The sequence below is a fragment of the Pristis pectinata genome, chromosome 1 (assembly GCF_009764475.1).
Source record: "Pristis pectinata isolate sPriPec2 chromosome 1, sPriPec2.1.pri, whole genome shotgun sequence".
Taxonomy (NCBI): domain Eukaryota; kingdom Metazoa; phylum Chordata; class Chondrichthyes; order Rhinopristiformes; family Pristidae; genus Pristis; species Pristis pectinata.
The window spans coordinates 60,551,847-60,578,565 of NC_067405.1; the positions used below are offsets into that span (position 1 = coordinate 60,551,847).

Consider the following 26,719-nt stretch of genomic DNA (forward strand, 5'->3'; position numbering starts at 1 on the left):
GACAATCAAAAGGAGGAAGAGTGGCAATATTATTAAAGATACGATTATAGAAGTTGTCATTAGGGAGTAATGCAAACAGCAGTGGATGTGCTTTAGGAAGGATTAAGGAATAGGAAACGATTTGAGACTGATGGGGATTGTTCATTTAATGCCTGATGATAATATGTGTGGGTGTGTAAATACGGAGATCAAGGAAGCATAAAGCAAAAATAACATAGTTATTATACAATTTTTAAATAAAACTATTCAAAGACTAGGAGAAGCAGAGAGGCTTGATTGATTGATTGAAATAATCCTCAAGATCAATATTTTTGTTTGGGAGCAGATAAGATGAGATATATTGTAAGTACTGAGCCAAAATATTGAAAGAAATATTGGCATGATGCAAAATACACACACAAAACCGTAAGTTTTAGGATTGTTTGCAAAGCATCAGTGGTCAATGTGTGAGACAAGAGAGAACGTCAAACTAAAAGTAAAGACTTGCACAAATGAAAGGTATCATACAAAATCAGCCATAAGAAACAACAAAAAGTCATAAATAATGATATTTAGAAAGGAAATATAATAGTGAACTCACAAGTGAAATTAATCTAACAGCAAGTTTTCAGAAATATATGAATAAAAAAAGACAATGAGGGAAAATTTGGGCAAGTTACAGTAAACTGAGACTATGATGTCTGAGGAGCCAGTTACGCTAAAGAAGTTTTGCAGCAATTTCTGAAGTAAAATGTAAAATCTTTATTTAATGTTTTAAACAATGTACAATTGGAAAGTGATTAAGATTAAATTAGAAGCTAAAGTAATATAAATTTTTGATATTTATATTTTTAAATTATTTACTTATTGAAATTACAATACACAAAATTGGGATGATACAGTGGCACAGCTAGTAGAACTGCTGCCTCATAGCTCCAGTATTTCCGGTTCACCCTCACGTCCGGTGCTGTCTGTGTGGAGTTTTTATGTTCTCCCTATGACCGCATAGGTTTCCTCTCGGTGCTCTGGTTTCCTCCCATAACCCAAGTTGGTTAATGGGCCATTGCAAATTGCCCTTCATTTGCAGGTGAGTGATTAAAATCTGAGCAAATTGGTGGGGACATAGTGGGGAATAAAATAAGATTAGTGTAAATGGTTGATGATCGGCATGGACTTGGTGGCTGAAAAGGCCTGTAGTCATTCTGTATGAATCTATGACTTTTTTTTAGGGCAACATGGTTTGCTAAATGACATTATAAAATCATATTGTAGTTTTCAGGGCATTTTATAGCAAGGCTTAAGTAGCTGGAGATCATGTCAGTTCAAATGATTTCCCATGACTGCTGTGGAGAAAGCTGCATAGCTATGCTGTATCACTAACAGCAACTGTAGGAATTTTGGAGCAAACAACTTGTGAGGAAATCCTGTAATTGCCGTCTTCCTGCACTGCACTTTCTCTGTAACTGCAACAGCATATTCTGCATCCTGGTTTTGTTTTACTACCTTTATGTAATTATGTATGGCTTGATCTGTCTGGATGACTGGCAAAACAAAACTTTTCACTGTATCTTGGTACGTGTGACAATAATAAACCCATACCGGGGAGAATTGATAAATATATTATCAGTTTGATAAATGACCCATCCCCACCAGCAACGTGCTAAAATAAATAGGGAAAGAAATTTAGACGCATTAGGTATCATTTTGCAAAACTACCTAGATTCAAGCATTGTGTATTCAGAAATTGCAAATGTCGCATGTATAAAAATGAAACAAAGACAAAACCAGATAACTAAAGACATGCTGGTTTAAATTGGTTATGGAAAAGTTACTGGAAATTATATCGAGGATCTCCACCCTGTTGCAGACATTTCCTTTGTTCTTTCCAATCCTCTTCATCTCTACAACTTAAAATTTTTTTTTTATTGTTGGTAGTTCTGATGAGAGGTCATCAACCTGAAATATTAACTCTTCTTTCCACAAATGCTAACTGACCTTTCAAATACTTCCAGCATTTTCTGTTTTATTTCACAATCAGGTTTATTATCCCTGATTTGTATGTTGTGAAATTTGTTGTTTTGCAGCAGCAGTACAGTGCAAAGACATAAGAATTACTATAAATTGCAAAATGAATAAATAGTGCAAAAAACAAGGAACATCGAAGTAGTGCTCATGGACCATTCAGAAATCCGATGGCAGAGGGGTAGAAGCTGTTCCTGAATCGTTGGTGTAGGTCTTCAGGCTCCTGTATCTCCTCCCTGAAGGTAATAACGAGAAGAGGGCATGTCCCGGATGGTGAGGGTCCTTAGTGATGGATGCCACCTTCTTGAGGCACAGCCTCTTCAAGATGTCCTGGATGGTGGGGAGGGTTGTGCCCGTGATGGAGCTGGGTGAGTCTACAACCCTCTGCAGCCCCTTGCTTTCCTTTGCGTTGGAGCCTCCATACCAGGCTGTGATGCAACAAGTGAGAATGCATCTATAGAAATTGTACATCTATAGAAATTGCCAGAGTCTTTGGTGACATACGAAATCTCTTCAAACTCCTAATGAAGTTGAGCCGCTGGATATAGTGACTGAGCATGGACAGATTTCAGCTAATCAGATTTTACATTGATTTATGATAGGTATTTCATGCTTAACTAGATGAATTTGCTGAATACCTGAACTCTACTAGCTGAACTGACATTGTGGATATGGGATGTCAGTGGATTTTGTTGATATTTTATTTGACACATTTTATAAAATTATGAAGGAGATTAATATGAGAAATAAAGCTCATAGAATTGGAAGCACTTGTGATGTGAATTAGTAATTCGATGGGAACTAGGAGACAGAATAGGAATGAAGCGAATGTTCTCTTAGTGGTAGGATGTGGTAAGCAGTGTTCCCTGGGGATATATAATGCAGACATAGCTTTTCACAAAATGATAAATAATTTTAATGAATGATTACAGAGTTGTATATCTAAGTTATGGCTATTACTGTGTTAGAAGACATGATAAATTGTGTGCATGTGTACAGGAAAGAAAGGAAGAGAAACTATATTGCACTTTCCATCTCATTCCAAAGCACTTTGCATACAGTGAAGTACTTGTTGAAGTGTAGTCACTGCTATAATATAGGAAATGTGACTACCAATCTGTACGTGGTAAGCTCCCACAAAAGTGATGTGGTAATAATAATCATTGTTGGTGATGTTGATAGAGAGAAATATGTCATCCAGGGCATTGGGGATAAGTCTCCTGACCAATCTCTATTCTTTTACATTCATCAGAGAGCTTATTGGAGCCTTGATTTAACATCTTATCTGGAAGACAACAACAGCGGAGCATTCCAATTTGGTGCTGGAAAGTTGTCTAGATCTTTGTGTTCAAATTTCTGGAGTAAACTTGATATGAAAGCTTTTGACTCTGAGACAAAAGAGGTCCCAATTGAAATGAGGTTGCATCTGAAAGAAAATGTACAAAGAGACACAGGTAGGCCAAGTGAGGGAACTGTACAGTGGCAGGCAAAATTTAATGTGGGGAAGTGTGAATGTACCTACCTTGAATCTATGAGTGCTAAAATGATGGTTCAGTTGTCAAAAGCCTTGGTCAGACCCCATCTGGGATACTTTTTTTTTGGCCCAAACTCAGGGAAGATATATTTGCCTTTGGAGAGATTTAACAGAATGGTCGCAGGCCTCAAAGGGTTAAAATAAGAGGTTAGGTTGCATAAACACTATATATTCCCTTCAATTTAGCAGATTGAGGAATTATATAATCAAGTTGTTTAAAATGTAATAGAAATTTGATAGCTTTGATCTGGTCTTATCTGATAATTTAGCCTGGAAATATCCAAATTTATGAAAGTACAGTAAAGGTAGCATCTTTGACAAAAACATGAATCAGATGACAATTAATCATCCTTTTGTCACTGGTGCCTGATCAGTAATGTTAAAATGGCTGACCGATTCACAGCTGAGTGTTAGCCCTGTGTTTCTCCAGCTGAGTGTTAGGATGTAATCTAATAATAAAAATGCTAGTTAGTGATCAACTAAGTGGTATTGTTGTTATTGATTGCAGCTGTGGATTGTTGTTTAATTGTAATGCAATCGATACTAATTTAGTTTAAAAAGCACATCCATCTGGCGCACTTAGGAAAGAATGTAATGGTTCAGATTACATGCATCATCAATACTGTGTGTGCACATCATACTTTCTTGCCAAAAGTCAATCATTAATGAAGATATTAGTTGCAGAGAATGAATCCTGATGAGACCATTAGAAGAGCAGAGAAATTGCTAATGTCAGAGGCCATGTGTACCTCTAATGAGACTCAATAAAAATCTAGTTAGTCAGAGGTTGGTCTATGTGTGTGTGTGTGTGTGTACACACAATACATTTTTATCTTTTCATCTCCACTCCCGTTAACTTCTTGTGCTCCTGGAAGTGTTGACTCCTAACTGGGGTCTGGTTGTACCTACCAGTACCTTTTTGTTTTTTCTGTTTAGTGTGTGGATGTGACTGGCACAATTGAATTAATTCCTGTCCTAGGTTGCCTATTGGGAGTGGCTGCCTTACTAAGCTACTGCCAATCTCATGATGAAGATGCACTCATGATCACTGTAGTATTTGGTATTGTTGCAAAAACTAATGCACAATGTAGAATGGGGTTATTTGATTATCAACTTGAAAGGCAGTCGGAAAGTAAACTTGTATGTTGAAAGATATCTTAAATCACGCCTAAACAAAATGTAATCTGTACTCATTGCCCATTGGAATAAGTATGAAACAGATGAAAAGAATTGCTATTTCATGGAAAAAGACTACTTGTCCCATGGAATTTGTATTTGCCCTCTGAAGGCTTATCCTGTCTGATTCAATCCCCTGCTCTTTCCCCTTAGTCCTATGCATTAGTTCCCTCAATTCGCTTACGGAAGCCCTAATTGGGTCTGTTTCTCCAACACTTGTAGGCAATGAGTTCCAGATCGTTACTACACCTTTCCCAACATGTTTTTTTTCTCACATTCCCTTTTTTTGCCTGTCACTAAGTGAAATATAGGCAGCATTATCAGAGTACTATTTCCTTTTCATGCAATGGTTCAAAATGAGCTCAGTGGAACAGTATTACACTTATGTATAATATAATCCTTCTTTTGGGAATAATGTAATGGCTGATCTTTGGATCTTTACAAAGCTATTGCTCCAAATCAGGATCAGAGCATGGAGCTTTAATGGTGGTTTATTTACCACAAACAACTGGATTAAAGCAATGCTCCACTCATGCTATAGGGTGTTTCCATTAAGCAGCTTGTAATGCTTTAAGTCAGTTTTAATGGTACTTCAACTGAAAGCAAATTTTTTAATGGAGCATTTAGCTATTTTTAGATTTCCAAAGAAGTTTGAAGCTTTAACTGAGCTTTGCAGTGAGTTATGATGGTTTTCTTTTTGTGTATTTTCCACATTTAATTCAGCATACATTGAGACACATTGCATTGTGGAAAAAAAACCCTGCAGGTGCTGGACATCTAAAATTAAAACAGAAACTCAGAAATACTCAGCAGGTCAGGCTGCATCTGTGGAAAGAGAAACAGAGTTAACGTTTCATGTCATAGACTCTTCATCAGAACTGAAAAGGAGACAAAAGAAGCTTATTAAGTTGCAAGAAGGGTGGAAGAGGGGCATGTCAGATGGGGTGAAATGTAAGGATAATCTGTAAAGAGGTCATCTGGTCAATGAGTGAAAGGTAACAGAGAGTGAGAACATAAACAAAAGAACATAGACAAGATAATATGGGAGTTGCAAAATGCAGAGCTGGAGGACATGCCCTGCAGGTCAGATTGAGCATGTCTTCCACTCCCAAAGAGAGAAAGAAAGAAAGGGAAAAAAAGGGGGAAAAAGCAATCTGAGCTAATATCACAGATGAATAACTGAGAGAGACTGATAAATCAAGTTATAGAGTTCAGTTTTTGGGTACAGAAGACTGGAACGTGCCCAGACGGAAGATGAGGTGCTGTTTCTCAAGTTTGTGTTGGGCATCACTTTGACAATACAAGAGACCACAGACCGACGGGTTAGAGTGGGAGTGGGAATTAAAGTGCCAGTCGCTCTGGGGACTGAACACAGGTATTCTGCAAAGTGATCTCCCAATTTGCCTTTTGTTTTTCCATTGTAGAGGAGACCACATTGTGAAGACCAAGTGCAGTACACTAGATTGAAAGAAGTGCAAATGAATTGCTGCTTCACCTGGAAAGACTGTTTGAGCCGTGGATAGTGGGAAGGGAAGAGGTAAAAGGGCAAGTGTTGTATTACCTCCTAGTGGCGTGAGAAGGGAGATGGTTGCTGGGAACAGAAGAGTGGACGAGGGAGTCACAAAGGGAACAGCCCCTGCAAAGTGCTGAAAGGGGAGGAAAGGGGATGATGTGTCTGGTGGTGGAATCTCTTTGAAAGTGGCAGAAATTGTGGAGAGTGATTTGTTGAATGTGAAGGCTGGTGAGATGAAAGGTGAGGACCAGGTGAATTCTATCCTTGTTCCATCCCAGAGGAGAGGGGGTGAGAGCAGAGGCGTGGGAAACGGATGAGATGTGGTCATGGGCTTTCTTAACAATAGTAGAGGGAAAGCCATAGTTCAGAAGGAAAGAAGACATTTCAGAGACATCTGTACAGAAAGTCTCATCGTCAGAGGAACTGGGAGAATGGAATAGAGTCCTTACAAGGTGGCAGGGTGCGATAAAGAGGAGTGGATATGGCTGTAGGAGTTGATAGGCTTGTGATGGATGTTAGTAGTTAGCCAACTTCCTGAGATTGAGCCTTGTGGACTCATTATTGAATTCTACAATTTCAGGTAACTTGATTTCTTAGTCTGTATCAGTCATCCATGTGTGTTATTAGCTCAGCTTTTTTTTTCTCGCTGGGAGGGGAAGACATGATTAGTCTAACCTGGTGGATTTGACCTGCTCTGCATTTTACAGCTTCCACATTCTTTTGTCTATGTTCTCACTCTTGCTCCCATTCACCTATTGACCAGATAACCACTTTCTGGTTACCGCAGTTTCACCCTATCAAAGATGACCCCCTCTCCCTCCTACCCTGCAGCTTAATGAGCTCCTTTTGTCTCTCTTTCAGTTCCGACAGTAGGTATTCAATGTAAAACATTGACTTGGTTTCCCTTCCCCAGATGCGGTCTGACCTGCTGAATATTTCCAGCATCTTCTGTTTTTGATTCATATTGCATTGAAAGTAGGCTTTTAATCTAGTGCCTGGCTGCTCGACTCTGTAGGACCTGATTATATGTGTTGAATTTGGGTCAGGTATATGTTCTGAGAAAAATTTTGAGATGGGATTGGATCAGGCTGTAGCATGTCAGCCAGATGAAGATGGTTTGCTCAGTATTACTGCATGCGTCCTCTGTTCCTGATAAATATTTCACGTTTCATCCTCAAACAAATCAATATGCCACGTTTGAGACTCACTATTGTGGTGACGGTCGTGTCAGCTATAAAGAAAAATTTTAGGTACTCAGGCTTGGGGCAGGTTTGAATTTACCTTGGTTTGTTGGGTTCAGGTTGAATTTTAATTCACTACTTGACCAAACCTCTATTTTGATGAATCTTAGTGCAGTATTCTTCCTACTCCTATTGTGTTGAAAACAGGAGTTATCTGATACTCAAAGTTTTTCTCCAGACCCTCGACACCATAGAATTCTTGTTTTATCTATTTATTTTTTCTTTCCAGTATTTTCATTCATTTAAATCTAAGCATTTAGTCTTCCAATAGCTTATTTGATTTTTTTTTTCCCCTTTTCCTCGTTTTCTCTTTAGACAGTGACATGCACAATTGACCCTGGGTCTTCAACTTGATTTTCATAAGAAAATATCAGTGAGAAATTAGTATTGTTAATCCTGAATGCCTTAAGGCTCCTAAAGAGTGTCTGCGGCATAAGCACGTGGGAAAATCAATACTTTTGAAGGTGGCAGTGCATAAGTGATTACAGTCCAGGGAGATCTTGACATCTGTCAATGTGCAGTGATGATTTGATACCTGCATTATTATTTTGGACATTGATATTCCAGCTAACATTGATGTCCAAGATATTTAAGTTGTGTGGCTCAGGAAACAACTCTGGCCAGCAGTACTTAAAAGGGAATATCAACTACTTACAGGTTAGTTGCTGATCAATCTGGCTGATTCTACAGTAGTTTGAATGCAAATGGAAAAACAACATCTTAGATTCCACTTGGGTAGCTTACCATTGGGTAACAATTTCATGAATATTGAATTTTCCAATTTCAGGTAACCCACACTTCCATTGCTCTCCTCCCTTGCACACTCATTTGTCCACCTAGTTTTCTTCTCCTTTTGTTCACCCTTCCCATCCACTCCCTCCACCTGGTTCTATATGCCTATCATCTCCTCCCTATCTGGCTCCACCTCTCACCTACTAACCTGTGTCCCACCCCCCAGCCCCCAATGATTCCATCCATTATCCCTCCCCATCTGACTCCACCTATCACCTACTACCCTGTATCCCACCCCTATATGCACTGCTATATACTGGCAATCTTTCCTGTCCCCTCTCAGCCCTGACATAAGATCTTGACCCAAAATGTTGACTTACACCTTTTGCCTTCATAAGATGCTGCTCAACCCACTGATTTCTTGCAACGTTCTGTTTGTTTTACAGTAGTTTGATGCTTCCAGAGTTGTTTTAAATTTCAGAAGCCTATGGGGAGTTGTGGTGTAGGTTCCAAAGGACTTTTTGCTGATGTCATGGCTTCTGCACAAATCAGTTGATCCTGATGTGCATTCCCCTTGGAATACATCACAACTGAGAATGAGCAGTGTGTGCAGAGCACAGATTGCTAGAAGAGGGAGGTGTGTAGGAAAAAGGTATCTCTTCAGGAAGCCAGGTCAGCCCAGGATGTCCAGTGAGCAATTCTCCCACCTGAAAAACATGTGAGGTGGCTGTAATTTAATAATGCTGCCCTTGGCCATCTGCTGCCATCACAACATCAAGTACAATGCTAAGTAAAGGTCACACTGCCATTGGTTGGCAAATGATTGTGGCAATGAACTTTAATGCAGCAGTTTTCATCTAGGTTGAAGCTGGAGATATGCTCAGTATCTTTATAGTTTACAGATGCTTCAGCGAATAAGCATTCACCTGGCTATAATATAAAAGTAAAGGCCACCTCAAAATACACAAAACCAATTTTATAAAGAAATTTATAACCAATTGACACCCAAACATCAATTAATTGTTCTTACCTATTCCCTTAATGTTTGCCTCCTTATATTTTGCCTGTCTTAGTACTGCTACATCCTTGGCTGCAGCAAAGCTGTTTGAAGGCTGTTGACTTTCAGTGGAGGACACTGCAGGTGGCCATGGATGATGACCTCCAGCAGCTTGGGAACTAGTAGAAAGGATATTATTGGAGGATGGTGTCATTGACCTTTCATCACTTATATGAGATGATTGAATTTCTTGTAGCAGTGCATCCAAGTTCTTGGTTTGACATGTGGCATTGACCTCCAACATTGCCTTACCTCCCTGAAGGAGATAGTAGTCATCTTCAGATATAGGAAATCTCGGCAATGGATTAGACTAAATGTGCATTATGAGTCTGCTTTTGAGTGCTAATGAATGTTGTCCCCAATTCCTGCACTAGTCTTCAAGACTTCCCTGTTTTTTCTTGAAACAAAATTGGATTGCACTCTATCCATGCTAGAATAAAAGATGAAAGAAAAATCAAATCCTCCTTTAAATGTCTTGCAAGACACTTGTACATTGCAAAATGAGGAGAATATATATTCAACACTAACTTGTCCTTCATGGTCAAACAAGTCTGTCCTAATTCTTATTTAATATAACCCTATATGTTCAAAAAATATGAAATTTCAAAACCAGCAGTGATTTTCAGTTGAGGTTCCAAACACGTTTGATCATGGCACGTGCCCAAGGCAAGAGTTTATTTTAATATATTGACTGAGGATGTAGTTAAGGTACAATTCCATTGTTGAATCACAGAAAGGCCACACCGGGTAAAGATGGCAGATTACCTTCCCTGAAGGACATTATTGAATCAAATGTTTTTACAACAATCCGGTATCTTCATTAGAGCCTTTTTTCATAAATTCCAGATTTAATTAATTATTTGAACTTAAATTCCCTGGATACGATGTTGGGATTCCAACTTGTGTCTCTTGATCAATGGTCCTGAACTCTGGCTGCTGGTCCAGTAGCTCACCTGTACACCACCATATCCAGTTTGTTAAGGTTGAACCATTTTCAGGATTGAGCTACATTTCAATTTTACTGGCAATTTGCAGGCATTCTGCTGAACTTCAACAAATTTGAACCTTGCAGAAGTTCTCAGCTTCTGCATAAAGAGGGCAAGTAAGTAGCATTTGCTGGTTGGGAGAATGTGGGGTGAAGTTGTCAAAAAATAGGCCAGCGACATAGTGGAGGTTTCTGGGATGGTGGTTGGTGCAAAATTGTTCCTTCCATGTGCATTGACTAGCCTTTCATAACCCCATAGTCTACTATGGTCCCTTTAAGGACCTTTGTTCAGCTTGGTATATAACTGGGCAAAATGGCACTGGTGTGCACTATGTATCTGTTGATTTCTCCATTAATTAAAGTTGCTCGTCCCTGGGACAAACATGTTTTTGTACCACAGTGTAAGCCATTCTGGGACCCCACAAAAGGAGACTCCATGCTTACTTTCTATCTTACAGGGTCTGCTGTCGGTTCAAACCTACCCCTTCCACCAATACCAAATCTGTTGTGTATACTTGCGCCATTATTGTAAATCCAACCATGGTTATCCCGAAGTTTTAAGACCTTTCAGACTGGATCTCAGTAAGTACAGTTTTGAACTTGTTGCTTGATAACTTGTGCAAAATCTTCTCAGTATGACAGCAAAGTATCTCTGAACTTCCACGACTACATGAACTTTGAATTTACTTTTATTGTTAAAAATAGAATCCTGTTTACTGTTTTCTTTTGATTGAAATCATATTTGGAATTTTTTTTTCTTCTCCTGTTTCATTCATCATTTGTATCAGCTCTGGAAGATCTGGTGCAGTTGGCATACCTTTGTCATCCTCACCTAGCTGCTACCACCACCACTTGTTTAGTCTTTCTCAGTCTTCACTCTCTTACACAGGTGGCACTATGGCACAGCTATTGGAACTGCTGCCTCAAAGCTCCAAAACCCTGGGTTCTGGAGCTATCTGTGAATTTCACATTTATCCTGTGACTATGTGGGTTTCCTCCAGATGCTCCAATTTCCTTCCTCATTCCCAAAGATGTTGGGGTTTGGAGGTTAATTGTGCAGATGAATGGTAGAATCCAGAGGGAGCTGATGGGAAAGTAGGAAGAATAAAATGGGATTACTGTAGGATTACTGTAAATGGATACTTGATTGTCGGCGCAAACTCTGGGCCAAAGAGCATGTTTCTGTGCTGTATCTAATAGCATGGAAACAGGCCCTTTGGCCTAACTGGTCCATGCTGACCAAGATTCCCATCTAAGCTCGTCCCATTTGGCCACGTTTGGCCCATATCCCTCTAAACCTTTCCTATCCATGTACCTGTCCAAGTGTCTTTTAAATGTTGTTAATATACCTGCCTCAACCACTTCCTCTGACAGCTTATTCCATATATGGACCACCCTCTGGGTGTAAAAGTTGCCCCTCAGGTTCCTATTAAATCTCTCCCCTCTCACCCTAAACCTATGTCCTCTGGTTCTTGATTCCCAACACTGGGGGAGAAAGACTGTATGTGCATTCACCCTATCTATGTCCCTCATTCTCCTGCACTCCAGTGAATGAAGTCCCAGCCTGTTCAACCTCTCTCCGTAGCTCAGTCCCTTGAGTTCCAGCAACATCCTCGTAAATTTCCTCTGCACTCTTTCCTGCTTAACAGCATCTTTCTGATAGTACGGTGACCAAAACTGAACACATTATTCAAAATGTGGTCTTAACAACGTCTTGTACAACTGCAACATAACATCCTAACTTCTATACTTAATGCCCTGACTAATGAAGGCCAGCGTGCCAAAAGCCGCCTTCTCCACCATGTCAACCTGTGATGCCACTTTCAGAGAACCGTGTACTTGTATTCCTAGGTCCCTCTGTTCTACAACACTCTCCAGGTCCATACCATTCACTGTGAAAGTCCTACCCTGATTTGTCTTCCCAATATCCCACACCTTGCATTTATCCGAACTAAACTCCATTTGCCAATCTTCGTGAATCCCCGACTCGGTTCCCTTTGTTCTTTCCATAAAATATGTTTTTCTCTTCATAGATGCTGCCGAATCTGCAGAGTATTTCCAGCACTTTCTTTTTTATTTCAGATTTCTAGTATCTGCATTTTTTAAAAATGCTTGATTATAATTTAAAACTAGAATATCAGAGTTTAAGTTTTTATTAGGGCTTATTTTGCATTGTCTGTGCTTTAGTGGTGGCTGCTGCTAATATATATTCAACGTTGGCTTCCACCTATAGTATGAGATTTCCCAGGAATAAATATTTCCAATGTATAATTATAGATCATGTGCTGAGATATTGCTTCATTATTTCCTTGTATTGATTGATGCAGAGCATGAAATTTCTTTGATACTTACTTATTTCCAATGTTGTAGTAAATCGTATAATTTACAACTTGTAATTCACCCAAGGGTGCTGGTGAAATTCCAGTGATAAGCAAGCCATGGGACTTCAGTTAAAATAAACCTAGGAACTGGTTTGGTGCATGGCTGTTTCTCATGCAGAAGTCTACATATATTGATGTATCCTGGAGTAGATCATCTAGCAATAATTTCCAGGTAAAATAGTACACATTGGAAAATAGGACCAGGCATTTCCAAATGCTAAACATGTTAGCATTTTGATTATTTACCATGCACCTGTTGACCTTGGCCCATTTCTGCCTATACTGACATAAACTGGAGCTTTTGGGTGCAACCTATTGCTGTTCTAAACAACTCTGGACTTTTGGACAGTTTCCTAATTTTTAATAAAGGATCTAATTTTGTGTTTTTGCACAGGTTTAACATAACAAAAAAAGTAAAATGCAATTTCTAGGCTGGAATCTTTTGTGAAATCTGTTACATTGGGAACAGCTATATTAGTAAGAGAACATTGTGATGTAAAAATGTTTCAGTACAATTGTGAATCGCAAAGTATGATGTAGGTGCCAAGGAGGAGAATCCCACTGAAACAATTGAACTTACTACCAGCTCCCCAACATCTTTTGAACATCCCCTTATTCAATTCAGCAGTGACATGCACAATCACAGAGGCAAAAAGTTTTGAGGGTACATTTACTGAGTTTCAAGAGGCAGTACTAGGTGAATTTCACTATACAATTAAGAAAGTGGAGATAATGTTGAAATAGGTTATGGAGTTTGATCAAAAAGTAATGACAAATCTGTATCACCTAGAAGTTCTGATATGTAACTCCAAATGTGCTAGGTAACGTACAAAACCAAGCAGCCACCGCAGTATTGTATATTCAACATTTCAATTGCTCAAAAAGAAGATAGTGCTATATTAAATACTGACTTCACTTAAGAGGTGTTTTCAGTGAAGGATTTCAGTTTGCGTTAAGAACGAGTCTCTCCTTAGGGCAGGCACGGTAGTGTAGTGGTTAGTGTAATGCTATTACAGCGCCAGCGACCCGGGTTCAATTCCAGCCACTGTCTGTAAGGAGTTTGTACGTTCTCCCCGTGTCTGCATGGGTCTCCTCTGGGTGCTCCAGTTTCCTCCCACATTCCAAAGATGTAGGGGTTAGGAAGTTGTGGGCATGTTATGTTGGCGCTGGAAGCATGGTGACATTTGTGGGCCACCGCCAGAACACTCTACACAAAAGATGTATTTCACTGTGTGTTTTGATGTACATGTGACCTAATAAAAACATCTTATGCAATGCCTCTTCATATGCCAAAGCTGCCCAAGAGATCCCAGACTATAATGGTTACAGGAATTTTTACAGAGCTGGATAATTTACTCCCTGAATTGCCAAAACATTCAGATGATCTGCTCTGTCATGATTCAACTAGCTCTCAAAATAGTCCGTAATTTCTTCTTGGTTGTATCAAGGTGTGCGGAGCCATCACTGATGCAATACCCTTGGTCCCAAAGCAGCAATCTATCCAAACATTGTAGCACTTCATTTCAGAGTGATCAGTTGTTGTAAAATAAGGGAATCATAGCTACTGCCAGCTACATTGGCTCCCAGTGCCACAATTCCTCATTTATACTCTTATACTCACCTTAAATTATTTCACAAATTGTCATGATTGGCTGTCACAGTTCATATACTTCAACAATGACTGACCTTCAAAAGCACTTCATTGGCTGTAGTGCTTTGGGACTTCCTGTGATCATGAAAGGGACTATATAAATCTGAGTCTACTCTGCAGTTTGTGGAATTCCTTAGGGAGAATGTATCTTTTTTTTGGAAACTGGGTTTTATGACAGATGAAAGTAAGGCCTCCTGCAGGCGGACTTCAAGTAAGATTCTGCTTCTATTTGGGCTTAATGTTTTGAAAATCACTTTGGTATGTGCAGTTTTTTAACATTGAGATAATGGTTTAATTAGGATACAATTTCATTTGGAACTGTATATTTCCCATACAGCAAGAAGAATTGTAAAAAAAATCTAGTCTTTTTTTTCTCCAGTGATCTTATTATCAATGTAGATGCAACCTATTATGACAACTAATTTCCAGTAAATGCAGGGATTAATGTTGTACTGAATTACCTCAATTGGTGGGTAGAAGCTAGCAATTCCTCACATGAATCACAGCTACATTGCAAGTAAGTGATAGTGAACAAGTATTTTCTCAAAGGAATGAGAGCCACCTCAGGTAGGACAAGTCGTTTGTACAGCAGGAGTTCCTAACTTTGAAGCAGCAAAGAAAAAAAAATGGGTTCACCAAGATGTTTGACAGTGTAATTTCAATTTGATTTTATTTTCCACTTAGGAGGGTAACTGATACCACCAACATCATTTTGGAGTTACAAATTTAAATTGGGTTATGCCAAGTTTGAGAAGAACTTTTCTAAAGCTCCTACCACAATATTGTGGAACAAACTGGGTAGAAGCTTTAATATCAAACTGTTCACTCAGCAAAGATTGGATGAGAGACTTAAGGGAAAGGAAATTAAATGTTAAACAAATCACAACTTATCAAATCATGCAATATTTATTAATTCACAGCTTTTCAATGAACAGACTGTGTTTCATAATCATGTTAATTTTTGTACAAAATGCAAATATAATCCTCAAAAAGATAATGAGTAAATTAGTTACGATTTGGATAGCTTCACAGAGGAGTTACATCAGGTGTTACACTTGGGGATATGAACACTGAAACACAGCAAGTGACTCATATTGTGTAATTAACATGACAAACAGTTATTGATTGTTGTTATAACACTAAAACCAATTTTTATTCAAAAATTAGTCCCCTGCCTTCAAATGAGCAAACTAGCAGCTTGTCGTATATCTTGCCTAAGGTAAGTTGCTGTGATGGGTGAAAAAGTCTGCAAAATCCTACAAAAGTCGAGATTAAAACATATGCTTAAAATGGAAGCTAACACTGCCTAAGTGTGTTTGCCTATTAATTTTGTTCTTAGGAACTTTGCTTTTGTCCCTGTTTTCTCATTTTCCCATCTGTTCTTTTGAATGAAAGGATTAATTTGAATTACCAGGGAAAGATGATCACAAGTAGGCTATTTGTTAGTGATCAGGAGTGAGACAGAATCTGCTGATTTTGTTTCCCAATTATGCTCAAGGCCATAGGCTGAGCGCAATGCCCTATTGCTGTCTTGTCTACCGAAGGTTCAAACTGCGACCTTTCTTGGTTTAGGCAATACTTCCAGTGAAGCTCACTCATGGATTCCAGAGATCTGTTATTACAGTCTTGAAATAATCCAGGGCTGACATACAGATTTTATGTCAGTGACAGTTGCAAATCAGCTTCCGAATGCACAATGTCAGGTCAAATAAACGATGAAATGTTTATTTATATATGACCTGATTGAAAAAAGATTTAGTCAATTAATTCATATACATATAATAAAAGACTTCTGCAGCTCAAACATTGGAATGTGTACATTACATTTCAATTATTGGCTCAAAAATCATATTGATAAGATTCACAGATCATGGCTGAACAGATGAAGAACTTAACATTGAACACGTAGGATGCAATGTATTTAAAGAAGGTAAATTTTTAAACAGTGTATTTTCCTGAACAGTCATTAGTCTGTGGTTATCCTGTGGATTTGCTTATTTATCTCTTCCTTGGTAATACTAGAACAGGTAGATTAGGTTTCCATTCAGTTGAACTTTGTGGCCTAAACAATTAAAAAAAATTCCTAAGACTCATCTTTTATACGTGTTGAAAAAAAATGCAAATGTTCTGGGCCGGTAAAATAAATGTAAATGTTTATTCTTGCACAGGAAATCAGGGTGGGTCGGTGGCGACAGCTCTATTAAAAGATGGAACGTTCACGGTGAGAGCTATTACCCGGAACCCAAGAAAAAAAGAAATTAAAGAATTGAAACGTCGTGGAGCTGAGATAGTGAAAGCTGATCTGGACAATGAAGAGAGTCTATTTAATGCATTGAAAGATGTGTATGGTGTCTTCTTAGTTACAGACTACTGGGAATATATGAACAAAGATAAAGAGGCTGAGCAGGTAAGAGGAAAGTGTTTCTGTGCAGAGTCCCTGAGCATCATTCTGTTTATATTAGAACTGTGTCTCCACAACATGTGTTTTTTTCTAAATTTGGCTGCAATCAAGAAAAGAGAATACTATAAACCCCATGCGATCAGATGACTGAAATTTTATCTGCTCATGTACATAAGAAGCTGGGGGAAAAAAATGGAATTGCTCTCAATGCACTTAATTTGTGCATACCTTTGGTTTTCAAGGGAATTTGAGGCAGGGTGACAGAAATTGCTACATTTACTGGGGCATGTTGATGAGAATCATGCTATGTTAAGCTCTTGGAACCAGGCCAGCTCTGTTCACTCTTACAAGTTGGAGCAAAGGCTCATAAGAACAAGCAGTACCGTTCAGACTTGACATTGGCTTGCAGTTTTATTGTCAGCCTTTCCACCCATTAATATGGCTGAAACTACAAAATTATAATGTGCAGCTGCACATTTCACTCTATCATTTGATGATGCAATATTTTTTCACCAGCAATGTGCTGCCATGTCACCTACATGATGCTTTTTGAAGTCAAAAGATGACATGAACTAAGGGAATCAAAGATTTTACCAGTTTATGTTTTGTACTTTTCACTTGCTGTTTGCAAAGTTCTCAACCAAGTTTTGTTATTCATATCTGGTTGGGGATTAGGTATCCTATAAATACTCTAAATTGTCAATCTTATAAGAAATCTTAATCTAATCCATGGAAGAGGAGGCAGAGAGCCAAGTACAATGTTAACTTCAATTATAGTGGTTGGTGTTATACAATTAATGTGATAGGTTAGGGTCAGTAAGGGTTAATCCAAATTAAATCCAAAATATCTCTAAGGCAGTTTTCATAGCTCAAGAAAATACTTTATACAGCTGGAAATCGTGTAGAGCTCTCATGTATGATATATGCAGGTTGCCACTGGAAAAATCAGCCTTGGGGCTGTGTCAGAAATTTTTTTGTAAATCATTTTTTTCTAGCTGGAATATGAATAATCATTACTTTCTTTATGGATGCAGTACAGGGTAAGATAGCATTGATATATGCACAGAATGCTGTCATAAACGTTGTAAATGATTGGATAATCTCTTATGGTGATGATGGTTGAGAGAGAAATATTGACCAAGCCGCTGGGTGTCTTTGCCTGGAGATTCCACTTCATTTTCATGCTTCTGAGATTCTTTCCCTTCTCTCTTATTCTTGTTAACATTTTCCATTCTTGCATGTCCTTCCATATTATATAATGTCCTAGAGTCGTACAGCATTGCTACGTCTACACTGACTGTTGAGCTCCCATCTGCACAAATCCCATTTACCAAACTGGAATCTTCTGGTTTAATCATCCAGATACTTTTTAAATGTTGTGAGAGTATCTGCCTCCACCACCCTCCCAGGCAGTGCATTTCAGATTACAATATGAGGAAAAATAATTTCACCCAAACCTTCTTACTCCTCACCTTAAACCTAGCCTCCGGTTTCAGTTCTGGGGAAAAGTTCCTCATTACCCATCTTATCCATACCTCTACTAATTTTGTACACCTTTATCAGGTCCCCCCCACAGCCTCCTCCACTCCAAAGGAAGATAATGCTATATAAAATACTGACTTCACTTAAAAGGAAAACAAACCCAGCCTGTCCAGTTTCTCCTCATAACTGAAACATTCCATCCCAGATAACATCTTGGTAAATCTCCTCTGCATCCTCTCCAGTGCATTCTGATCCTTCCTAATATTGTGGTGACCAGAACTACACACAATATTCCAGTTTTTTGTTTGTATTCAATCAAGGGATATGGGTTTTGCAGGCTGAGCTAGCATTTAACTGCCCATACCTAGTTACCTTTTGAGAAGGTGGTGGTGAGCAGTCTTCATGAATTGATAGCATCTGGTGTGAGTATAACCACAATGCTGTTAGAGAGTTCCAGGGTTTTGACCAAGCAGCTCTGAAGGAACGGCAATATAGTTCCAAGTTGGGATGGTGTGAGGCTTGGCACCAATTTCCAGGCAGTGGTGTTCCCGTGCTTTTGCTGTCTTTGTCCTTCTAGCTGGTAGAGGTCATGGGTTTGGAAGGTGCTAAGGAAACTTGGCGATTTGCTGCAGTGCATCATCTTACATCTCTCTGTGATTTGCCTGCATATCTGCTGATCTATCTCCCACTGATGGGAGGCCTGCAGTATAACCCCAGCAAAGTAGTTGTTCCTCTTTTATTTCCAAGCTCTACCTATATGGCCTCATTTGAAGATCCTTCTAGGACATGCATCCTCTTTACTGCAGTGATAGTCCCCTTAATCAATGTTGCAGTGCCCCCTCTTACTTCCTCACATATTCTTCCCTGCTGCAGCTTCTTCTAGACCTTATTCTCAATGTCATAGAGGGAATAGTATGACTATGGGGCTGTCAAGGTGTGGCTACTGCCAATATTGACACTATCCAGCCATTTTCCATAACAGTGTATGTAGACTTCACTCTCTGATACTAATGATTCTGAAATCATCAGACCCCACAGTTTTCCCCACTGATTTGAGAGGGATATGTTTCACATCAACTTATAGCAGGCAGTCAGAGGTACAGAAATTAGTATGCTCCAGATACCTGGGTTCAATCCTGATTTCCGGTGGTCTGTGTGGAATTTATGCATTCTCCCTGTGGCCAGATGAGATTTGTGCTGTTTGTTCCAGTTTCCAACCACATCCCAAAGACATGTTGGTGGGTTAAGTGCGTACTATAAATTGCCTGTTGTAAGTGGGTGGCAGGCAAACCAGGAGGATGGAGGAGTAGCTTGCAGGGAACTAAGTGAGGGGAATGGGACTTATAGGAATGCTCTGGGAGCTGGCATATAATCAATGGGCTGAATGGCCTCCTCCCATGCCCTAAAGGAAAACGAGAAATATGAGCAGATTAGAAAACCCTTTTTGAAGCTGTGGTCATTTAAGTGGTCAAAAAATGAGATGTGGCCCTGATATCTGACATGGAGACAAGATGCAATTAATATATGTCATCTGATAATTCATCTGTAGGTATCAAATAAATTACCATGCCCTATGATTCTACACGTTTATTTTTTCCACCCCCACTCGTCTGAACTTTAATCTTCCCAGCTTTTTCGTGATTGAGGAATACTTCTAAACAAAGGTTGGATGAAGTCTGCAAAAGCAGAGAGATAATCAGAATAAGTGACGTATTTAGCTTCTGGCCATTGCTGTTCCTTTGATTGAAAGTGAGATATTCTCTCCTGCTATCAGTCAACCATTTTGTAATTATCTTATCCAAATTGTGTTTATTATAATTATTATTTATGAGTTTTGTGAAATGGACAGAGGAATGAGAGAAATAGAGAGGAGAGTTGAGTGAGGAATAAGGAGAAATCGAATGGGATTGTGGTGTATGAATGTACTGAGAGAATGCAGACCGGGTTGTGCCTGTGTGGTTTTGGACGGGGTGGGGGGGGGAGCTGGGAAGATGCATGTACCCTGCTGTGAGCTTTAAAAATGGTATCTACTGACATTTTGGAGAGAGAGTTCTATTATATTACATGTGGTCCTAAGCTGCAGGGACTGGACTGGAAGTGGACAGATTCTGTAGAGTTCATAGTGTGCCAGAATTGACCTAGATATATGGATTTCAGATGTATATATGCTCTGGAAGTGATGTCAATGTGTAAAGTTGGGAGCCATAATGTTTTCTAGAGTGATATTATGTGTTTTCATTTGGTGATCAGTGTGTACCCATGGCTCACTGGTGTCATTCTGGCAGCAGAAGATTGTAGGTTCTTGTCCCCCTGACTACATAGTCTAGACTGACACGGTAGGACCCTCCCAAATGGAGGGAGTGCACAGATGTTAGAATTGCTGTATTTTTTTGATGAATATTAAGAAATGGCCTTACCATTTACCTAAGATAGCATAAAAGATCATGTGACATTCTTTCAAACTGAGTTTTCTAGTGAAATGGCCAATATGTATTTCTCGACCATTATCACCATAACAAATTATCTGTCATTTACAGCGTTGGTGGGATCATTCTCTCTGCACAAATCAACTGCAAGCTTACCCTGTATAACAACCATGATGTAAATAATTGGCTATGAAATGTTTTAATATCTTTGTAAAACGTTGAAGATGCTATATCAACACAGATTGTTTACTCCTTAATCTATTAACTATCCCTTGTTCAGGCATTTCTTTTAATCTTGTTTTAGACTCACCTATTAAGTGCTTCCAGTATTTTCTGCTTTTTATTTCTTTTAATGTATCTCGTTCCACATTGTCAAAATTCTACTGATGTACTTTCGGTAAAGCTGGAATGGAAGCAAGTCTTATGGCATTTTATTAATATAGTTGCCAGTAATGGCACCAACAATGATGACAAATAATGTAATAATGTTAAGTGGTGATGTGGCTGCAAGGGGAAGTGGGAATGATGATCAGCCTGTCATTTCTTAAGGCTCTTTTGGAGACAGCCATTCTACCAGTGGAAGTGCAAATGGATACTGCTGACGCTGTTAGTTTTTTGTTAACTCCTTCAAAGAGCAGAAAGTGGAAACTAAACACAAGTGGCTGAAGAAATGTGTGAAAATTGCCATCAAATAATTTGCAAATGATCTCAAACTGGCATTTTTTATCTTCTGAGTGTTCTGAGCTTTCTACACTCCAGCTGATTTTATGATTATCATTAAAAAGATGACTGTGTAAAATGTTCTGCTCCCCGTTCACCACTGCACACCCCAATCCACAATTTTCTTCATGCTTTTTTTAAAAAATCGAGTTAAACGGGGATTTGGTGCTTTCATCATTTGTCTAAGTAAGCCAACAGTGGTGTGGCACAATGGCACAGTTAGTAGAGCTGCTACTTCACAGCTCCAGCAGCTTGAGTTTAATCTTAAAGTCCAGTACTGTCTGTGTGGAGTTTGCATGTCTCCCTGTGATTGTGTGGATTTCCTTCAGTTTCCTCCCATATCCTAAAGATTTGTGGGTTGGTAGATTAATTGGCCGTTGTAAATTGATCTTAATGTGTGGGGAGTGGTAGGATCTGGGGGGAGTTTATGGGAATGTGGGAAGGGTAAAATGGGATCATTGCAGGATTAGTGTAAAATGGGTGCTTTTAGGGCACTGTGAACTTAGTGAGCTGAAGTGCCTGTTTCTGTGCTGTTTTATTCTATGACTGTTGTTGGAACTCAATGAAGGATCTTTGACCTGAAATCTTTACTCTTTTTCTCTTTTCATAGATGCTGCCTGGCCTACTGAATATTTCCAGCATTTTCAATTTTTATTTCAGATTTCCAGCATCTGCAGCTTTTTCATTTTAAGCTATTGTAGGATCCACAGAAACATTAGTTAGTTATTTAATAATGAGGGGAAATCATAGTTCCATTCTTTTTAAATGTTTGCACATGTACTGTTCAAGCAAGGTCACTGCATATGGATTATGGCTCAAATGTTGTCATCTTTATTCAGTGATGTTGTGGCTAAATAGGCCAGTGGTTCCAATCTTGCTTTAAAAACCACAGAGAAATAATTTTTAAAAAAACTCTAGCAAAGGAAGTAGGAAATAATTACCAACCTTCCTCTTTGCCTTCTAATCTGCAGACCTAAAATCCCCATTTGGAACCAGTACGACCTCAGATCCTGTGAGTTGAATACTGAGGGAAATGTGGGAGAATACCAGCAAGACTGCCCACCCCCCGTTGGACTCCATGATGGCTCCCCACTAACCCCCCCACCCCCACCTCCTTCCCTGAATCTGTCACTATGTCCCAAACCCACAGTGCACACAAGTCAAGGACTTGCTTCAGTTCAAGTGGTTGGACACTGGCCATTAACTTGCAGCCAGAGAACCCAGCAAGCAAGGTTTGGCCCATTATTCCTCTTGCCAAAAAAATAAGATTGCTATCTTGCCAATGACTGAATCTTAGGGCTACTTGAATTTATATAATATATATTAATAATAATAATAATATATTATGTAAAAGTTATCAATTGAATGTTTACTACAATTTCAAGTGATTGCAATTAAATAATGATTTAAATAATTAAACCTGGTGATTTTACTTGGTTCCAAATCTTGATTTAGTCCTTAAATTATCTTCTATGGGAGAAGGAATGTTTTCACTTTATTACAGGCTATAGAAGGAATAATGTATTAGAAAAGAAAATAATTGCTGCACTAAATCCTGCATATTTTAAACTATTTTACATAGCAATATGTTTTCTGCTGAAAATCTTTTGAATTGGAATTCATAGATCATATTCCTTTCTTGTTAGTGATGAGAGAATTTCCCCCTCCCCCATCAAGACTGAATCCAATTCATAATTTCTAAACAGTTTCCTTCTGCTCCCACTCATGCACATGCAACTTGAATCTGTTAACCACAAATGGTTGGGAATAGTTCAATTCGTGCACAATGTAATGGTAATACAAAAGTGTTGCTTGTACTGAATGTCTGCAGTTTGGATTTTAATTTATTTCACATGGAATTAAATCTAGTATGCCTTTTGCTGCATAAAAATTAAAAGTGAATTTCTCGTTGTGGCATCTGGCTCTACTTTGCATCTTTACACTGTTGATTTAAAAAAACTGTCTTTTATACTGTACGATTGGCAAGATTTAGTGTAGTAATCATTATCTTATAATTCCTTCAATGGTCTATAATAAAATAACACCATTTCTTGTCCTGTAGAAAAACATTTAGACTCCAAATCAAGATTTGGAGCTAACTAAATTTACCATGTCTGATGATGTTGTAATTTTAGTTGTTATTTAATCACAATTACTTTTCCTTCATATGTTCTTTAACTATAATTCCAGTAAACATCTAAATATTTTTTCCCTACATGAATCCAAGTAATCCCTAGATTCAATCTTTGCTGAGCTGGCTGGTCTTAGTTTTGTGGAAATAGGAATAATGGGCCAAATTTTATTGGCCTATTAAGTACATACACTGTGAGTCTGGGACGGACTGACAGACTTGGACAACCAAATCTGTTACTGTATGTATTGCTGAACTCCACATTGAGTTCAAAATCTGTGCCGAGTCTTTCTGGTTTCTCCAGCAGTAGCAGGATATGAGACCCCAGTGATTTCATTGGGGATTCTAGGTCTACAAATCAGAAGGCAAAGGGAAAGTACTTTTCTAATTTTAATTCTTTCTACATAAATTCTCAGAGGTCAATATCAGACATTTATTTTAACCACTAGTGCTTTATTTAAAAGGGGAAGTCACAGGTAGAGTCTCATCAAATTTTTTTTGTTAGAAGCATGATTTCTTGCAAAACTTGCCATTCTGTCATGCATTTTGTAATTCTGAGCTCCAACTCTTGAGGCCTGTACTCCACTACTGGGAGAATAAGTAAATGAAAGAGCTTTTTGCAATCACATCTGTTTTAAGTCTGTATTGATCTATACAGCAGTTCCCTGTCTATGTGCTGTAATGTAAGATATTCAACAATCTGTACTATCCTTCACTCTGCATAGGCCAATTATTTAACATGAGGAATGATACATTCTGGATTTGTTGGTTATATATCTACCTTTAATACCAGATATTATAAGCTTAGCTTCAGGTCAGTAATCCCAGAGGGTTCAATATATTTATCACTGCCTTTTCTTGAGACTAGAACACAAAGATTTTACACTCTGTCCGAGTAAAAGCTTGCAGGTTGCACACTTGTGGACCTTGTCATTAGACAGTTTGCCTATCAATTGATTTTCAGAATCTTTCAGATTTTCCATTAGTTGGCAGAACCTAGTTAGCTTGTTCCAATCTTTTATTGTGGGGATTCACCATTTTGTTTGTCTACTTAAAAGCACGTCTAGAAGGACTGATCCTGAGTCACGCAAGATTAATATGGTTATTTTTTTCTAAAAGTGTTTTTCATAAAATGTCCACTATGCACACAATCCTACCACAGGTGAAAACCATTAGGCTCTGACAAAGCATATGAGTGTAATGTTATTCACTAATTCATGTGAGCTAAATGATGAACAGCAAAGTTTGGGTGACTTCAAATGTATGGAGGATATGATGAGGAGGCCAGGAGTGCTTTGGAATAGTTAAGATTAGAGATAACGAAGGCAAAGATGAGGGCTGAGCAGCAAAGGAACTGAAGCAGGGGTGGTCAGACATTGTTGTGGAGGTGGAATTAGGTGGTCCTAGTAAAGCCTTAGATATTTGGTGCAAAACCCTTCAAGTATGACGCAATGATTGGAAACTGTTTCATTCAGCCTGAGAGAGCTACAGGGGGAGGGACAAGTGGCCAGTGAATGGACAGAGATAGTCTCCGAAGACAGTAGTGGCTTCAGACTATACAGAAGTTTAGCTGGAAGGCATAGGGATGAATAAGACCATAAGACAAAGGAGCAGAAGTTGGCACTTGGCCCATCGAGTCTGCTCTGCCATTCTATCATGAGCTGATCAATTCTCCCATTCTCCCAATACAAATCATGTATTGTTTCCAGTGAAGGATGCCAATGACACACCACTAAATTAATAATTTGCATTTGTATAGTGGCCTTGTGTAAGGAGCATACCAAGGTACTTCATAGTTGGTCAAAAGAAGAACAACTGTTGAGCCAATAAGAGGTAGTGACTGGAGGCATGGCCTAAGAGATGGATTTTGAAAAAGGTTTGGAAACTGGAGAGGATGTTCAAGGGACTGAGATTTAGGGAGAGATTTCCAGTGAGCAGGAATTAAACGGCTGCTCAGAAGTTTGGTTAAATAATGGCCTCTGATTATCCCTCTTACTGTGCATATGAAAATCCTCAGCATATGGTGCATTGCTTCCCCATATGCCACATCAGAAATGAGAAGCTCACTACAAAGCAAATGTAATATTTTACATATGGTGCTAGCTGAGGCAAACTAATAAAATTTTGCAGGGGACAAAAAAATTAAGAGAATCTTTTTGAATATGTTGCAACAAGTATAGAATACCTTTTTCAGAGATGAAAAGATATTGATGAGAATTCCTTTTGTTCACAGGCTTAACAAATTTAGTGAATGGTTTAAGGGCATAACAAAGATATTTCTTTTGATTCAGTAATTCATTTTCATTTATAGTGCAGTGCAATGCTACTTTGAATCTTCTTTATATAAAAGTATTTACTCACTCATTTCTCTGATCTTTCTTGAAGGTGTTCAGTCATATTGGTGTGAACATTCATCTAACTAGCAACTCTTTGGCAAGCATTATATCTAAATCTGATCCTGCCTTGTATGCACACTTACCGATTGACAACTGGAAAGCACTCTAGCCATCACAATTCAGCTCTCAGTTGACCCAGCACAGACCAGGGATGAAACTACTACTCTTGTGGCTCACTACACTTGCTGGGCCATTGAAGGAGTGGTGTGAGTGATTATAACAAATGGACCAATTATATCTAAAGTAATATTTTGCTCTTTTTCTTTGTTAGGGGAAGCGAGTAGCTGATATTTCCATGAAACTTGGTGTGAAGCACATTGTATTCAGTGGACTAGAGAATGTGAAAAAGTTGACCAATGGCAAGCTGGATGTGCCACATTTTGATGGGAAGGGAGAGATAGAAGATTACTTCAGGGAACTTGGTGCTCCCATGACAAGCGTTAGAATGCCTGATTACTTTGAAAATTTTCTCGATACGTTGAAACCTGTTAAATCAGGCAAAGATTGCTATGTTTTGGGTAAGTTGATGGAAAGTCTAAATTGTCATTTGGCAACATATAGATTCCTAGAGTTATACAGTGCAGAAACAGGCTATTCAGCCCAACTCGTCCATGCCATCTGTCTATCTTGGCTAATCCCATTTGCCTGCATTTGGCCCTATCCCTCTAAATCTTTCCTATTTATGTACCTATCCAAATTTCTCTTAAATGTTGTAATTGTACCCATTTCTACTACCTCCTATGGCATCTTGTTCCATGTACCCACCACCCTGTGTGTGGAAAAACTTGCCCCTCAGATCCCCTTATTTTCCTTCTCACCTTAAACCTATGCCCTCTAGTTTTTGACTCCCCTAACCTGGGAAAAGCATAATGGCTATCTACTCTATCTATGC

The 26,719-nt window shown here is 38.8% G+C and overlaps 1 protein-coding gene across 1 annotated transcript in view; it reads left to right on the forward strand.

Annotated features, from left to right (window-relative positions):
• LOC127573902 (nmrA-like family domain-containing protein 1) overlaps positions 1 to 26,719 on the forward strand; it is a 59,729-nt gene that overhangs the window by 21,932 nt on the left and 11,078 nt on the right. The window contains exons 2-3 of the mRNA XM_052022478.1: positions 16,440 to 16,678; positions 26,099 to 26,345. Of these exons, the coding sequence (XP_051878438.1) occupies positions 16,440 to 16,678; positions 26,099 to 26,345 (486 nt within the window). The remainder of the gene's footprint in view (positions 1 to 16,439; positions 16,679 to 26,098; positions 26,346 to 26,719) is intronic.